The following is an 18,399-nucleotide window of genomic DNA, read 5'->3' as shown; positions in this document are numbered from 1 at the left end:
CATGAAGTGGAACGACATTTATTGGATATTTCAAACTTTTTTTAACAAATCAAAAACTGAAAAATTGGGCGTGCAAAATTATTCAGCCCCCTTAAGTTAATACTTTGTAGCGCCACCTTTTGCTGCGATTACAGCTGTAAGTCTCTTGCGTATGTCTCTATCAGTTTTGCAAATCGAGAGACTGAAATTTTTTCCCATTCCTCCTTGCAAAACAGCTCGAGCTCAGTGAGGTTGGATGGAGAGCATTTGTGAACAGCAGTTTTCAGTTCTTTCCACAGATTCTCGATTGGATTCAGGTCTGGACTTTGACTTGGCCATTCTAACACCTAGATATGTTTATTTTTGAACCATTCCATTGTAGATTTTGCTTTATGTTTTGGATCATTGTCTTGTTGGAAGACAAATCTCCGTCCCAGTCTCAGGTCATTCTTTCTTCCAGAATGGTCCTGTATTTGGCTCCATCCATCTTCCCATCAATTTTAACCATCTTCCCTGTCCCTGCTGAAGAAAAGCAGGCCCAAACAATGATGCTGCCACCACCATGTTTGACAGTGGGGATGGTGTGTTCAGGGTGATGAGCTGTGTTGCTTTTACGCCAAACATAACGTTTTGCATTGTTGCCAAAAAGTTCAATTTTGGTTTCATCTGACCAGAGCATCTTCTTCCACATGTTTGGTGTGTCTCCCAGGTGGCTTGTGGCAAACTTTAAACAACACTTTTTATGGATATCTTTAAGAAATGGCTTTCTTCTTGCCACTCTTCCATAAAGGCCAGATTTGTGCAATATACGACTGATGGACAGAGTCTCCCACCTCAGCTGTAGATCTCTGCAGTTCATCCAGAGTGATCATGGGCCTCATGGCTGCATCTCTGATCAGTCTTCTCCTTGTATGAGCTGAAAGTTTAGAGGGACGGACATGTCTTGGTAGATTTGCAGTGGTCTGATACTCCTTCCATTTCAATATTATCGCTTGCACAGTGCTCCTTGGGATGTTTAAAGCTTGGGAAATATTTTTGTATCCAAATCCGGCTTTAAACTTCTTCACAACAGTATCTCGGACCTGCCTGGTGTGTTCCTTGTTCTTCATGATGCTCTCTGCGCTTTTAACGGACCTCTGAGACTATCACAGTGCAGGTGCATTTATACGGAGACTTGATTACACACAGGTGGATTGTATTTATCATCATTAGTCATTTAGGTCAACATTGGATCATTCAGAGATCCTCACTGAACTTCTGGAGAGAGTTTGCTGCACTGAAAGTAAAGGGGCTGAATAATTTTGCACGCCCAATTTTTCAGTTTTTGATTTGTTAAAAAAGTTAGAAATATCCAATAAATGTCGTTCCACTTCATGATTGTGTCCCACTTGTTGTTGATTCTTCACAAAAAAATACAGTTTTATATCTTTATGTTTGAAGCCTGAAATGTGGCAAAAGGTCGCAAAGTTCAAGGGGGCTGAATACTTTCGCAAGGCACTGTATATCAACGAATTGGCGCGGGCACTAGAAAAGTCTGCAGCACCCGGCCTCCCCCTGCTAGAATCCGAAGTCAAATGTCTGCTGTTTGCTGATGATCTGGTGCTTCTGTCACCAACCAAGGAGGGCCTACAGCAGCACCTAGATCTTATGCACAGATTCTGTCAGACCTGGGCCCTGACAGTAAATCTCAGTAAGACCAAAATAATGGTGTTCCAAAAAAGGTCCAGTCACCAGGACCACAAATACAAATTCCATCTAGACACTATTGCCCTAGAGCACACAAAAAACTATACATACCTTGGCCTAAACATCAGCGCCACAGGTAACTTCCACAAAGCTGTGAACGATCTAAGAGACAAGGCAAGAAGGGCATTCTATGCCATCAAAAGGAACATAAATTTCAACATACCAATTAGGATTTGGCTAAAAATACTTGAATCAGTCATAGAGCCCATTGCCCTTTATGGTTGTGAGGTCTGGGGTCCGCTCACCAACCAAGACTTCACAAAATGGGACAAACACCAAATTGAGACTCTGCACGCAGAATTCTGCAAAAATATCCTCCGTGTACAACGTAGAACACCAAATAATGCATGCAGAGCAGAATTAGGCCGATACCCACTAATTATCAAAATCCAGAAAAGAGCCGTTAAATTCTATAACCACCTAAAAGGAAGCGATTCCCAAACCTTCCATAACAAAGCCATCACCTACAGAGAGATGAACCTGGAGAAGAGTCCCCTAAGCAAGCTGGTCCTGGGGCTCTGTTCACAAACACACCCTACAGAGCCCCAGGACAACAGCATAATTAGACCCAACCAAATCATGAGAAAACAAAAAGATAATTACTTGACACATTGGAAAGAATTAACAAAAAAACAGAGCAAACTAGAATGCTATTTGGCCCTACACAGAGAGTACACAGCGGCGGAATACCTGACCACTGTGACTGACCCAAAATTAAGGAAAGCTTTGACTATGTACAGACTCAGTGAGCATAGCCTTGCTATTGAGAAAGGCCGCCGTAGGCAGACATGGCTCTCAAGAGAAGACAGGCTATGTGCTCACTGTCCACAAAATGAGGTGGAAACTGAGCTGCACTTCCTAACCTCCTGCCCAATGTATGACCATATTAGAGAGACCTATTTCCCTCAGATTACACAGATCCACAAAGAATTCGAAAACAAATCCAATTTTGAAAAACTCCCATATCTACTGGGTGAAATTCCACAGTGTGCCATCACAGCAGCAAGATTTGTGACCTGTTGCCACGAGCAACCAGTGAAGAACAAACACCAATGTAAATACAACCCATATTTATGCTTATTTATTTTATCTTGTGTCCCTTAACCATTTGTACATTGTTAAAACACTGTATATATATAATATGACATTTGTAATGTCTTTATTGTTTTGAAACTTCTGTATGTGTAATGTTTACTGTTAATTTTGATTGTTTTTCACTTTATATATTCACTTTATATATTATCTACCTCACTTGCTTTGGCAATGTTAACACATGTTTCCCATGCCAATAAAGCCCTTGAATTGAATTGAATTGAGAGAGTAAACATGCTGAGGGAGGCGAAGGGAAGGGAGAGGTTTTCCCGAGCTGCAGGAGTGGTGTGTAACTTTCACTGTGCGGAATGTGATTGTTTGAAGTGGTTTCCTGTGGAGTGTTTTTGAAGGAAAGCGGCGTTGGTGGAGTTCACCCTGGCACAGCCCAGTCTTCTGCCCCAAGAGCTGGAAATACAGTCACCCTTCACCCCCCACCTCACCTCAGCACCGTATTGCCACAGAGGTCACCACAGTCCCCCACACGCATATGCAGGCACGCATGCATGCACGCAGGCACATACATACGGTTATCATGTTATACACTTACTTTCACGCACATGCACACATATTGTAAACATACATACATACAGACATGTTTTGACAAACTCGTGTTTTGACACACAGGCAAAGAGAGCGAAGGAAACAAAACCTGCTGTGACTGGGTGAGATAAGGAGGACTTGCTGACTAGAATACTGAGCAAGAGAAAATTAGTGAGGGACTGAGTGAGAGAGACAGAGAGAGGAGAGAGGGAGAGAGGGTGACATATAAAGAGAGAAGTATAGAAAGGGAGAGGGACAGACAGAAAGAGAGAAAGAGGGGGGACAGAGAGAGAAGGAGAGCGATAAGGGAGAGAAGCAGAGAAAGAAAAAAGGGAGAGGAACAGACAGAAAGGGGGGAAAGAGAGGGACCGATAGAGCGAAGGGGAGGAAGGGGGCAGTTTACTCCAGGACCCTGATCTTCCCTGAGTGAAGGTGCTCAGACACACAGACGTCATAAGACATGGGCGAGGTCCTCACTAAACACAAATAATCGCCAGCATCACTCTCAAGCACATACACAGTAAAGACACACACACACACACAAACACACACAAACCAGACCTGGGTTCAAACGCTAGTTTTTTCAAATACTAAAGCTGTGACTTGCCAAGTTGCCTGGGAAAATGGAACCATAAGAATTGTCACAAGTCTTAAATGTAACTAAATGTAATGGAAAATGAGGGCCAAAAACAGTAACTAGTAATGCTGCATACTCCAAGAAAGGTTCAAATCTCACCTTTCTGGTAAAAATAGTTATAAATTGTGTAGTCACTTTTGAGGACACAAGCTCAAGTACACAGTACAAATATGATAAAAATATAAAAATACGTAATATTTTAAAACTGTATGAATAAGGCTCCAAATTACTTTGATTTTTTCAAACAACTAACAATAAGATTTGACCTTCCTATTAACTATAAAAAAAACATATATGTATATTTAGTGTTAGAAAAGGTCTCGATCAAAACTTCTGCCCCATCGCTGTGAACGTCTCACAGAGATCTAACTAGTTCCTGAACTCGTTAAGAACTCCCCTTTCGAATCATATTAATCTTGTCTGTCTATGACAAATAGAAAATCTTTTTTGTTTAAAATCTATGAATTATTTTACATTATGGGCTATAAATCGAACTCTGACAGTGCTACAGCACTGAAACCCCTCTCTCCTGCTGCGTTACGATGTTAGGATTCCAGGCATATGTGTTGTTAGTGGCTGTGACATAATAATCAGCCAGGAGTTGATGGACAGTCAGAAGAGTGAATGAAATGGTAGGAGGGACAACCCAGCTTCAAGTGGTGTCAGATTTCACATTCTGCTTCGCACAGGCAAAAGAGACATATTCTGAGCGTGAGAATCAGGACTATTGCTCAATACAAGCCGTTTCGATCTAGCCAGCTGTGGGCCGATGTTGTCCTTAGAAGCAGTAAGTAAATAACGGCCCTCTCTTTGCTTACATCTCAGAGCTAACACACTCCCTTTCCCTCTCTCACCACTTCAGTGTTTGACCTTCACAGACACTCACACTGGACCCTCAAATGGTAGTGTGTGTCTCTGTGTGTGTGTGCATGAGGATCCATGTCCTTTACCATTTCAAACCCCTCTATCAGCCCACTGCATCCTGGACTTGAGGGCAGAGTCCTGCTCACACACACACACACATCAAATGCTGCTCACTAGCGACACAGAAACGTAAGTCAGGGTTCAGCAATCTCCCTTTCCTCTTTTCTTCAATTCGTGACCTTTCTCTCTTCTCTCTGAAAATGAGCCCAAGCCAGAGAGTCACAACAACTCCCTCCCACACACAGAGACACCGGCACATTCACACACATACTTTTTTATTGCCCTTAGCAACAGCCTGACACACACCCCCGGCACAGCGCAGCTGTCAAAAGGTGGTTTATGGGCAATAAGCTTATTCTCTCAGGTTAGAACAATCATAGGAGAGAAGTAGGGAGACGGAAGGAGAGAGAGAGAGAGAGAGAGAAAGAGAGAGAGAAAGGGGGAGAGAGATGGAGGGATAAATGAGAACATTTCCGCTTTACTTACCTTTAATAAAGTATTCAAGCGTTTGTCCTTACACTTCTTCTCTCTGTCTCCCTTTCTTTCTTTCTTTCTTTCTTTCTTTCTTTCTTTCTTTCTTTCTTTCTTTCTTTCTTTCTTTCTTCTTTGTCTCTCACTCTCTCCCTCTATGCAGAGTTAGTGAAGGACTTTAAACACTGAGCACAAAGCAATTGAAGAGCGAGGGAGGGTGAAAGGAAGGCAGTGGGAGTGAAAGAGGGCGAGTTACTACAGAGTAAGAGAAAGCAGACAAACAGCATGAGCTGGGGGTTGAGAAGAAAAGAGAGAGAGAGAGAGAGAGAGAGAGAGAGGATGAAAGACAGACAGACAGACAGACAGACAGACAGACAGACAGACAGACAGACAGACAGACAGACAGACAGACAGACAGACAGACAGACAGACAGACAGACAGACAGAGGGAGAGAGGGAGAGAGGGAGAGAGGGAGAGAGGGTGAAGGAAAAGAGGCGGGAATCTGCTAAGGAGGTGGGGGATGGGAGGACAAAGAAAGTTAGAAATATAGAAAGATAGATAGAAAGAAGGGATAGGGATTGAAACAGTGTGAGATTAGTAAAACTGATTTTGATATACTTCTTAGAAAAGGAGCAGAGAAAAATGGATGGGTAATTTTACCCCATAGAGGGGAAAGGGAGGGGGGTACATTTTCTTTGGCAAGCTTGCTTCTGTGTGCATTATTATAAAAAGGACAGACAATTCCAAGAGAACGAAAGCCACATTCCTCAAAGTGAGAAAGACTGACAGGTAGAGAGAGAGAGAGAGAGGGGGGGGGAGAGAGAGAGGGAGAGAGAGGAAGAGAGAGAGAGCTTTCCTGTTCTTGCAATCGTTTTACAACTTGTGGCACGTATTAAACCTAGATTTGGTATCTGTACTGACAATAACAACATGCCCATTCATGCATGGAGCTCTACACTCTTTTAAAAAAAAGGTGCTAGCTAGAACCTAAAAGGGTTCTTCGGCTGTCCCCATAGGATAACTATTTCAATAACCCTTTTCGGTTCCATGTAGAGACCTTTTCTTAATGTTCCACATGGAGCCAAAAAGTGTGGACAGTCGAAGAACCATTTTGGAATCCTTTTTTTCTAAGTGTACCAAACCATTCATCTGTTCAGTGACCACTGTCATTATGCACTTCCATACCTCTACCCCTAGAGGGCGTCCTCGCCCCCTTCCCTGGTTACAGTCAGCCACCACAGAGAGGTTCCAAATGGAACGCTATTCCCTATATAGGGCACTACTTTTAGCCAGAGCCTGCATGACTGTTGTTGTTGCTCGCGCACAGAAAGGACATTCTCTTCTCTGCCGACAACAAAATGCTGCCCTAATGAAGTTAGCCACTTGAGCGCACATCACAAGAGCACACTGCGAGCGCTGTAAATGAACAAGCACAACAAACAAAACCGGGGAGGCTGCCGCTACTCTGTTATGTAAATCTTACATAAGCAACATTAGTCCAGTGTTGTTGAAACACTAAGCTTACCTTGCTTTAATTGATGTGCATCTGTAAAAGGCTGATGAATTGGGTACATATACACACACATGTATGCACGTATACACACACGCACATAGAGACACGCTCAAACAAACAAACCAAAAAATCTCTTCCCTTTGCTTTCTCTGTCTCAGTCCAACAAACACACATTACAGATGTCATTCCTCTGTTTGTTAGTGTGTGTACACTGAAAAAATGACACGTTCTCTCTCTCTCTCTCTCTCTCTCCTGTTTCTCTCCTCCCCTGACCCCTACTCGTCCCCTTCAGTGCGTCATCTATTAAAGAGAACAGCAGATTGAGAGAGTAAAAGAGAGGGAGGGGCAGACGGGGAGAAGGAGGGAGACAGTAGAATCCTCCCCAGGGAGAGAGAATGACGTCACTGATCTAGGCATCAAGTCTACCCCTCTCTCTTCTCTCTCTATCTCTACCGAAACGAAGGAGGGAAGACGACAGGGAGGAAGGAGAGAAGACTGGAGGAAAGAGAGAAAGAAAGACAGAGGGGGGGGACAAAAGAAGAATATTCCGGATAAGAAAAAGGACAATGTCCGTTTCTTCAGAAAATTACAGAGGCTTCGAGGATATACCCGCTTTGTGGCTCCTTTAATAGGACATGTGTTACTTAAGTAGTTTTGGGGGGTATCTGCATTTTACTTTACTGTTTATATATTTTTATTTACTCCATTAAATTCCGAAAGAAAATATAGACTTATTACCCCCATAGACTTTCCCTGACATCCAAAAGTACTCGTTACATTTCGAATGCCCGGGCACCACAGAATTATGGTCCAATAATATGAATCTATCAATTTAACGTGTTGTAATCCCTATTGCCTCTGACCTGGCGTACTCACGAAACACAAATACTGCGTTTGTAAATCATGTCTGAGTGTGCCCATGTCTGTCCATAAAAAATATTAAGTAGATTAAATTGTCCCGTGAGTTTATTTATTAAAAATGTACGTGAATCATTTTCTATTAAGGTATCTTTACTTTTACTCAAGTACAAAAATTGAGTACTTTTACCATGAGAGCAATAACCGTGTTTAATTCTCCAAGTGTCAAACACACACACACACATACACACACACACACACACACACACACACAGGTACACACACACATGCATACATACACAGTCCGCAAGTCTACAAACAGTATAACAATTTCAAGGGAACTACACAGATATGAACATGCATTTACATAAAATACTCAGTAATACGTATAGTACATATTGGATGACAACACACATAGGTGAAAAGGGGATTTTTATTTTATTTTTGTTTTAGGTATTCTATTGCACAGGCAGGATAGTGTAGGTAGACAGAGAAGGGAGGAGACATTTGTGAGACAAAGTTGCGGAGGGACGAAGATTCTATCCCATGCAGACCCTGGCAGATAAGTGCTAAAGGACACTGATGTTATCCAGTAGACCAAACGCAGGGCACAAAAAATGACTTCTTAACCTCATTTCTATAGGGCCCTGAGTTTTCCCTAACCATGTGACCTTACAGGGGCCTAAGGTTTTCCTGGTCAGTTCATATGGTCATACCCACAACTACCTCCTCATGCCTATCCACCCCTCCTCTCCTTCTGTTTTATCCATCTCAGGTGATACACTGTACAATTGTGAAACAACGAGATCAGGAAAAACACAAAGAGGGGAGGGAGAGTGAGAGTGAGTGAGAGAGAGAGGGGGGGGTAGGTGGGTTGGTGGGTGGGTGGAACAGATGGGGAGAGAGAGGGAGAAACATTGTCAAGCAACCAAGGAGTTAGAGAGAAAGATTTGCCAGGAGAGATGTTATGGAGGAATAGAGGGAAGTAGAAGGAAGAGGAGGGAGGACTTAAAATATGTCAGAGAGCATTTAAATAGAAAGCAGTAGACGAAGGAAAAGAAACACCGCATCCCATGTATTTAGGATACACAGGCTAAAATAGATGACAGTTAGTGACAAATGACAGTGGTGAGGGTTTTATGTCTTGATGATGATGAGCCTGCATAGGGTTATTCATAAATTAGTCAAATCTCAAATTATGGCACACTTTTCTCTAGATACAGTATTGCACTATGTTTGGACAGCCCTTTGTAGGAAATAGGGTGCTATTTAGGACATAACCGTTGACCTCTCCAGCCCTGCCGATGGAGCCAGGACAGATGGAGAGTCTTGCTTCAGACAGGAAGGGGCTCACTCCACCGCCCTAAGGCAGGACACACACGCACACACAGGATACCCAGCCCTGATAAACCCCGGGTTCAGGTCACTCAAGGGCCTCCTTCTCCAGCCGTCACTCAGGCTTGGCCTTTCCCATCACTCCCTCAACTGGTCACAGCAAAGCAACTGCTAACACTTTACTTGAGACTGAGGCCACCCAGAGACGTATGCCAATGTATAAAAATGCATATGCATTTTGCTTAAAAAACATGGTTACAAAAATATAATGCTCATCTCATGACATGGATGGTCAGTCCTTGCATCTATATCTCTGTCTATGAATTTCAGAGTGGTTACATTTCTCCAGCCCCCTCAGCTGTTCAACAAAACAAGTGGCGAGGTGAAGGCTTTGTTGCTTTTCGAAATCTGGATTGTCACTTTAATGCTTTTTGATGCATTTCCTACACATTGTAAGTATGTATAGCATGTATAGTATAGCATCATCTCATAATGATCCTGATTTAAGACATATTATTATCATCATATGCCTTATAATAAGTTATATATATGCTCATACATGCTTATAACAAGTGATAACGCATTATTCCTGTTCGCTTCAAGTAAAGTGTTACCGTTACCGAGCAACCACCTCAGGGCGGCATGTCTGTGCGTCATTGCTGCTTCCTTGAAATAATCCTGTTTGGCTCAATTGGTAGAGCGTGGTGCTTGCAATGCCAGGCTTGCGGGTGTGATTCCCCCTGGGATCACTAATATGAAATTGTATGTCTGCACTGTAAATCACTTTGGGTATTTGTATTTATTATGGATCCCCATTAGCTGCTGCTTCCTGGGGTCCAGCAAAATTAAGGCAGTTAATCAAAAGAGAAGTTGACTAAATATGGAAATGGATCTCTGTATATAAAAGTATTGTAATGAAACAGGCAGGGAGCAGGTCTCGAACCCTTGACCTTCGAGCCCGAGGTCCGGCGCACTATCGACTGTGCTGCAAAAGCATGCTCGTGCGGCAGGGTCGATTTCCGCGCTTATAAACCCAGGGTCGTTACACTACTCCCTCCTTTCAAAGAGCGCGTCCTCGCGCTAGCTTGCGGCTCTACGTCTTACAGGAACGTGCTCACCGGCCAAGCACACACACTGTCGTGGATGCAAGGTCCGATCACTTCTGACACCAATGTAATGAAACAGCAGGGAGCAGGTCTCGAACCCTCGACCTTCGAGCCCGAGGTCCGGCTCGCTATCAAAAAAGCATGCTCGTGCGGCAAAGTCGATTTCTGCGCTTATAAACCCAGGGTCGTTACACTATGTTACTCACGCCTGTGCGAGTAAGTGTTTCATGACATACACACATGTGCATGTCTCTGCATGCTACTATCCGGAACAGACCTGAGGTGCTTTGATGTCCTACATGCTAAAGTGTGATGAGATCAGCCCTTTGAGGCAGTGTAAATACCATTGGTCTTCTTAACACAGGTACTGGGAGCAGTAGAGGCCTTGTAACAGTTTGTTGAGTTAGTGCACAGTGTGTCTAGCGGGCGACAGCCTGCTTGACTGTGGCCCAGTGCACAGATTGCGTTATTAATGATGTTCATTAGAGAGATAATGAAGATATTCAGAAATGCCCCTGGGGACTACAGGCTACTAATTGATTCACGGCATATTGGGCAGTGGTTGGGGACTGCTCTTCCAGCTCCGTAGGCCTATATTACAGACAGGTCTATACAGAGCCATAAGCCTGAAGCAGAGCCCATGCAGTAGGCCTACTTCACCTGCTCTCAGTTTGATGGTTGACAGACAAACACACATGAATAAACACACACAGAAATAAACACGCACACACACAAGACCTATCCAGCCCAAATTGTAACCAGATAGACTTATCTGTTCACAACAGACATTTCACATCTCACTTTGGTATCATAATCCTGTTCCAATACCGAACAGATGGTCTCTGTTGTGCATTTTTACATCCCATAATATTTAGGTGACAACGACACAATGCAACAGAACCATAGCAACAACAGGTACAGCCTGTCGGACTGGAATCTCAACATAACAAAACAAAAATGCCTGTCCCGTGTGACCAGTCAATAGCTGTGTGTTGGTTATCATAGTAAAATACATGGCTTTACTCCAGTTCCATATCATGTCCTTATGCCTACTTCAGCCAACATAGGCAACAGTGTGTGGGCAAGGCACACCGAGTCAACAAAATACAAGACCTGAAGGAAGCCTTTTAGTGAGATTAAAGGGCTATATATTATATTCAAAACCGAGGACAAATGAAAAAGCAAAATGGAGAAGTTCAAAATAAACAAGTTAGGCCTAAATTTGTTATGTGCTAGTGTAACCGACTGGCATTCAAACTGAGTGTCTCCTAAGCTCCACAGCTGTGTGAGCCAAAACTAAAGCCCATGCACACGAGTGAGATCGAGAGAGCACAGGAGTGAGATAGAGAGAACACAGTACAACTCAACCATAGGCTGTGTGGCCCTTAAAGAGATGACAATGAATAAAACCTCAGCCTCTCTATGAATATTTACTGGTGTGGGCCTTGGGCTAAGCAACTTCTCTCTAACAACTTCAAATAAATACAATCAAATTATTACATGTAATAACATGTAGGCCTATGCTGGAAAAACGTGTTTCTGGATTTATGCATGAGTGTCTGAGGCTGCACTTTCTCTTATGAAAGTATTTTGCTAAATTATGAAAAGATACCGACGTTTGTATGGAGAGAGCAAGTGCACCATTTTCATCACGGGCAGTGAGCGCCGAACACAGTATTTTAAGGATGGATATGAGGAGGACCAAAGCTTACCCGGGAATCTGCTCGAGCATTATTGTCCGCATAGCCTACAACATGTGCAGAATATAAACAAGTCATATTCGAATCATGACTGCGAAATGGTTTAGCAGTAAGAAACACAACAAAATAAATATGGTGATTGATTGCAATGGGGTTCGATCACATACGAGTCCACGGAGCTCTGTCTCCTGATAAATTATGAGAAGAGTAGCATCACGTTTGAGAAGATGATCAAATTATTACAAGACTTACGTTGTTCCGCAAATCTTGCAGAGCTACGCTCATCGTGCAACAGACAGCAAAATCGACCGCTGGGCGAGTGCAAGAGACACTCTACCTCTGCTGCTGACGATTCCAGTGGCTGGATCGCGAAGCCATCTCTCTCGCTCTACCAAATCCTGTGGAACAACAAACAACAAAAGGATATGTACTAAACCCACACATGTCAATCTATCCGTATTGATCTAGGACCGCAATTGACCGCAATGGATTGTGCGCGCCAGAGCATAACATTACCTAATCCCAAAACGAGTGTCTCTCGAATGCAAGCAGAATAGACCTACAGCAGAATGTTTCCATGTTGGGGAAAAAGCCTTTTCACGCGTGTAGTCGGCCAACCCTGGGATGAACAAGAAGGAAGATTGCAATAACACTGCTGACTACACTCCGCCCTCCCTCTACCCCCCCCTCTCTCTCTCCCTGTCTGTCTGTCTGTCTGTCTCTCTCTCTCTCTCTCTCACTCACTCAATTCAATTTTCAATTGAATTGACTTTATTGACATGGCAAGTTCATTATTACTTACATTGTCAAAGTATACATATCGAAAAATACAAATATATATTTCTATATAAAATATATATTTATATATAAATAAATAGTGGGACCAACAGCAATAATAATAGTATTAATGGACATGGTATTACCATTAACAACAACAACAATATTAATGAGAACAACAATACATTAAAGCCAGTGTCAACATGACTGAGAAGACACATGACGTGGTATGAAAGACAAAACAAAACAAGATGGGAAATATTATCGACATTACTTTGCACTTTTCACTGGCTGTCCCTTAGGTTGTGGCAGAAGGACACATGACACTGGCTGCCAAAACTGCACATTTTGGCTTTTCACCAAATAAATATTAGATTTTTTCTTCATCTTTTATAGTTTCAAATTCTTTGTATTGAATTATAATTTTGGGAAAGAAATATTCTCTTAGGTCTGAGTATTTGTCACAGTGTAATAGGAAATGCAGCGCTGTCTCTACCTCTCCCCTGGAGCAGAGTGAGTTGGGATGGGGTTCTTCGGCTTCTCCTTTTTTCCTCCAAACATAACGATGGTCATTATGGCCAAACAGTTCTATTTTTGTTTCATCAGACCAGAGGACATTTCTCCAAAAAGTACGATCTTTGTCCACGTGTGCAGTTGCAAACCGTAGTCTGGCTTTATTGTCGTGGTTTTGGAGCAGTGGCTTCTTCCTTGCTGAGTGGCCTTTCAGGTGATGTCGATATAGGACTCGTTTTACTGTGGATATAGATACTTTTGTACCTGTGTCCTCCAGCATCTTCACAAGGTCCTTTGCTGTTGTTCTGGGATTGATTTGCACTTTTCGCACCAAAGTACGTTCATCTCTAGGAGACAGAACGCGTCCCCTTCTCTCTGTAAACAATTGTTGGAAAAAATACTTGTGTCATGCACAAAGTAGATGTCCTAACCGACTTGCCAAAACTATAGTTTGTTAACAAGAAATGTGTGGAGTGGTTGAAAAACTAGTTTTAATGACTCCAACCTAAGTGTATGTAAACTTCCGACTTCAACTATCAAATATTCAACAATCAAATATTGTAAGTGGCTGGCCAGTAATTGAATAATGCTGCAATGGCTACAAACCAAAATTAAAATGTGTTGACTGGCTTCAGACCAGCACACTTGTGCAGTGATTTGAAGAACCTCTGAAATTGCAGCAGTTCTTTAGTCCAGAAATAATGCATTGGGTGACAAGTCACAGATGACCAACATTTGGAGGTCATTAGATATATATACGGATGTACCGCATTAATAAATAACAACTGCGTCCCAAATGGCTCCTTAACCACTATAGTTTACTACTTTTGACCAGGGCCCATAGGCCACACAGACACAAACACAAAGGAATGGATGATTTGTGAGCTTCTGGTATTGTGTTAATCTAAAGCATTTATTACTTTTTTTTCAGGTACTTGTTATGAAATTCCGTCCCCAGTGTGTCTCCAAGCACCTTCATTTGAGAGCCATTCAGTGATCAATACACCAAGGCTGTACTGTCAGCTCTGAGACACATGGAGGTTGTTTTTAACATTCTAAAAGGAAAACAATGTCACTGGATAGTGGAAAGACACGGTTATTGATAGTTCCGTCTTTTGAAATCAGCATCTCTCAGGCCTAACTGTACCACTACAATAACTGAGATTCACTCTATGGGTGAACACACGCACAAACACATACAGTGGCTTGCGAAAGTATTCACCCCCCTTGGAATTTTTCCTATTTTGTTGCCTTACAACCTGGAATAAAAATATATTTTTTTTGGGGGGGGGGGTTGTATCGTTTGATTTACACAACATGCCTACCACTTTGAAGTTGCAAAATATTTTTTATTGTGAAACAAACAAGACAAATGAAAAAACTGAAAACTTGAGGGTGCATAACTGTTCACTCCCCCAAAGCCAATACTTTGTAGAGCCACCTTTTGCAGCAAAATCGAGCTGCAAGTCTCTTGCAATCTATAAGCTTGGCACATCGAGCCACTTGGATTTTTTCCCATTCTTCAAGGCAAAACTGCTCCAGCTCCTTCAAGTTGGATGGGTTCCGCTGGTGTACAGCAATCTTTAATTCATACCACAGATTCTCAATTGGATTGAAATCTGGGCTTTGACTAGGCCATTCCAAGACATCTAAATGTTTCCCCTTAAACCACTCAAGTGTTGCTTTAGCAGTATGCTTAGGGTCATTGTCCTACTGGAAGGTGAACCTCTGTCCCAGTCTCTAATCTCTGGAAAACTGAAAAAGGTTTCCCTCAAGAATTTCCCTGGTCAATTCTGACCAGTTTCCCAGTCCCTGCCAATGAAAAACATCCCCACAGCATGATGCTGCTTCACTGTGGGGATGGTATTCTCGGGGGGTGATGAGAGGTGTTGGGTTTGCGCCAGACATATCATTTTCCTTGATGCCCAAAAAGCTACATTTTAGTCTCATCTGACCAGAGTACCTTCTTCCATATATTTGGGGAGTCTCCCACATGCCTTTTGGCTAACACCAAACGTGTTTGCTTATTTTTTTCTCTTTGGAGCTCTGTGTGTATGGCTTGAAGTGGTCATATGGACAGATACTCTAATCTCCGCTGTGGAGCTTTTGCAGCTCCTTCAGGGTCTTCATGGTGCCGCTTGCTTGCTGGTACCCCTTGCTTTGTGGGGTGCAGACTCTGGGGCCTTTCAGAAGAGGTGTATATATACTGAGATCATGTGACAGATCATGTGACACTTAGATTTCACACAGGTGGACTTTATTTAACTAATTATGAAGGTAATTGGACTTCTGAAGGTAATTGGATGTACAGTACCAGATCTTATTTAGGGGCTTCATAGCAAAGGGGTTGAATACATATTCACACACCACTTTTCTGTTAGTTTAAAAATATATATATTTAAAAAAGTTATTTTTTACATTTCACTTCACCAATTTGTACTATTTTGTGTATGCGTCCATTACATGAAATCCAAATAAAAATTCATTTAAATGACAGGTTGTAATGCAACAAAATAGGAAATACGCCAAGGGGGATGAATACTTTTGCAGGGCACTCTACACATTCTCACGGACACCAATCTAATCTCTCAATTGTTTTTGCCACATACTCATTTGTGTGCACGTACACACACACACATACACTTTGTCAACACAAATGTCTTACTGAGGTGGGTTGGTCTCAGGTATCTCACAGAGCACAACTGTGGCACTCAGGAAAAGTCATTTCTTCTTGTTTCTAAAGTCAATCAAGTTTTCTTTCTGTGCTGCTGAGTCTTTCTCACCGCTCTCTCTCTCTCTCACCCTCTTTCTCTCAGACTGTCTCCATCCCTTCAAAGATTTAGCCTTGCCATTGGAGAGCAATGATCTCACTTTGCGTTGAAGTTCTTCTCAACACAATTCAGACCCATTGACTTTTTCACATTTTGTTACGTTACAGCCTTATTCTAAATGGATTACATAAAACATTTTCCTCATTAATCTACACACAATACCCCACAATGACAAAGCAAAAAATGTTTTTTAGAACTTTTTGCAAATGTATTAAAAATAATAACAGAAATACTTTATTTAAATAAGTATTCAGACCCTTTGCTATGATACTCAAAATTCAGCTCAGGTGCATCCTGTTTCCATTGATCAACCTAGAGTCCACCTGTGGTAAACTCAATTGATTGGACTTGATTTAGAAAGACACACCTGTCTATATATGGTCACAGTTGACAGTGCATGTCAGAGAAAAAAACAAGCCATGAGGTCGAAGGAATTGTCCGTAAAGCTCCGAGACAGGAATGTGTCTGTACATGTCTGGGGAAGGGTACAAAAAATGTCTGCAGCATTGAAGGTCCCTATAAACACAGTGGTCTCCATCATTCTTCAATGGAAGAAGTTTGGAACCATCAAGACTCATATGTGCAACTACAATTGATTTACCGTCTGGACCCGATTGGACCCATCCTCTATTAATTTTATTAGTGAGGTGATGAGAAAACTGGGCAAGCTTGTTATCTGTGTCAGCCAATTGAAACTGGTTCCGGCCTCTCACATATCGTGCGCCTGTTGCTGAGGAGAGTGAGATCAAGAAAGAGGAGCCTTGGCCGAAGGCTACTGTTGATTGCGAAGATGGAAGTATTTTTCATTGAAGTCAAATTAAAGTTAGAGGAGAAAGAGTAGCCTATAGTGAAAAGAACCAGAGAAGGCGAATGCCCTCTTTGGGGACAAGTTTTGCTTTTAGTGGACTATTCAGGGTTGATACAATTAAAAAACTTAAATGTATTTATTTTTGCATTCATTTTTGCATTTACGATTAGTTTTATTATTATTATTATATATCATTATTATTATTTTATGCATATTTATCCTTATAAAAAAACAGTTCTTTAAAGTGTTTGTTTCATTCTGTTGATATCTCGTTTTCCCGAGGGCGCCAGGCTGCTCAGCATTACGCAATACTGCCACCATAATTACCTCCCCTATATCTGCCTGTTCCCCAGCTCTGTTCCCCGCTTCAGCATTAATTATCGTATGTAGTTGTGTTACCCGTATGTCGTTGTGTGTTCTGACGCTGTTCCTGTCCTGTTCCATGTCTGTGCAATATTACATGTTCACTCTCCATACCTGCTTCTCTGCTCCAGCGTTGGATCTTATAGTTGAGACATTTTCATTGGCTAAATTATGTTGCAACTGTATTGCTAATCCTAATGTTTTCAGCAATATTTTACAATAGCCTGTTCGTATTCTCCCTATAAACAATGTCTTGACTTACGTTTCATAACACCCTTAAATGTTTGGAAACCTTTGTAAAGGTGTGCAAAACTGTCATCAAGGCAAAGGGTGGCTACTTTTACAATCTACACTCGGCACAGCCAGAAGAGGACTGGCCACCCCTCATAGCCTGGTTCTTCTCTAGGTTTCTTCCTAGGTTTTGGCCTTTCTAGGGACTGTGTAGCGAAATGCTTGTGCTTCTAGTTCCGTCAATGCAGTAATAACCAACAAGTAATCTAGCTAACAATTCCAAAACTACTACCTTATAGACACAAGTGTAAGGGGATAAAGAATATGTACATAAAGATATATGAATGAGTGATGGTACAGAGCGGCATAGGCAAGATACAGTAGATGGTATTGAGTGCAGTATATACATACAGTAGTGGCCAAAGAATTTGTCCGATGGGCCTCTTCAGCTCACAGTCCGATATGCTCTAGACAGCTAGCGGGCCGTAGATAGCAGGCTAGCAGATGGGCATTCAGGGGACGTCGTGACGGAGAAGCCCGTTGAAAAACCCCCACGGGCAGATTACGTCGGTAGATCCATACCACATTGGGTGAGGCGGATTGCAGGAAAGTATGTTGAAGTTGAGGTTAAGAAAAATATTTCAAAAATATATGCAAAGAAAAAAAGATATAAAAAGATATATACACGGGACACGACAAGATAAAGAAAAAGACGTCTGACTGCTACGCCATCTTGGAAAATACATCCCCGTCCTCTCCAAAGTAACTATGGTTAGATAATACAATCACAATTGATTACGATGCACAACGATGATGTCATTTGAAACACTTATCTTCCTCTATCTTTTTTACTACAAAACATAGAAACACACCATTTTCACATATGTTGATGTTGGGGTGGTGCTGGAGATGATGAATATGAAGTTGAAAAAGTGTGAAGTTTCCCTTTAATATCATACAGTGGAAGCCTAGTC

General features: G+C 42.1%; 1 protein-coding gene and 1 long non-coding RNA gene across 4 annotated transcripts in view; one reads left to right on the top strand and one right to left on the bottom strand.

Annotated features, from left to right (window-relative positions):
- Window positions 1-12,567, bottom strand: part of ece2b (endothelin converting enzyme 2b) — a 76,199-nt gene extending 63,632 nt beyond the window's left edge. The window contains exons 1-2 of one of the 3 annotated variants that reach the window (XM_024441935.2): window positions 12,419-12,567; window positions 12,155-12,300 (exon numbers count right to left, since the gene is read on the bottom strand). In XM_024441935.2, coding sequence (XP_024297703.1) covers window positions 12,155-12,187 — 33 coding nt within the window. In that variant the 5' untranslated portion in view covers window positions 12,188-12,300; window positions 12,419-12,567. Of the gene's footprint in view, window positions 1-5,404; window positions 5,685-12,154; window positions 12,301-12,418 lie in introns of those variants that run through there. The other 2 variants (XM_024441936.2, XM_024441937.2) reach the window with 2 other exon arrangements.
- LOC112264987 lies at window positions 4,675-7,851 on the top strand. Its single transcript, XR_002955707.2, has 2 exons — window positions 4,675-4,781; window positions 7,196-7,851. It is a non-coding gene; the product is annotated as an uncharacterized LOC112264987 (long non-coding RNA).
- Window positions 12,568-18,399: the final 5,832 nt, after the last annotated feature.

The sequence above is a fragment of the Oncorhynchus tshawytscha genome, unplaced genomic scaffold, assembly GCF_018296145.1.
Source record: "Oncorhynchus tshawytscha isolate Ot180627B unplaced genomic scaffold, Otsh_v2.0 Un_contig_6248_pilon_pilon, whole genome shotgun sequence".
NCBI lineage: Eukaryota > Metazoa > Chordata > Actinopteri > Salmoniformes > Salmonidae > Oncorhynchus > Oncorhynchus tshawytscha.
Note: the sequence above shows the minus strand (reverse complement) of the source record. Positions and strands in the feature narration are given on the sequence as shown.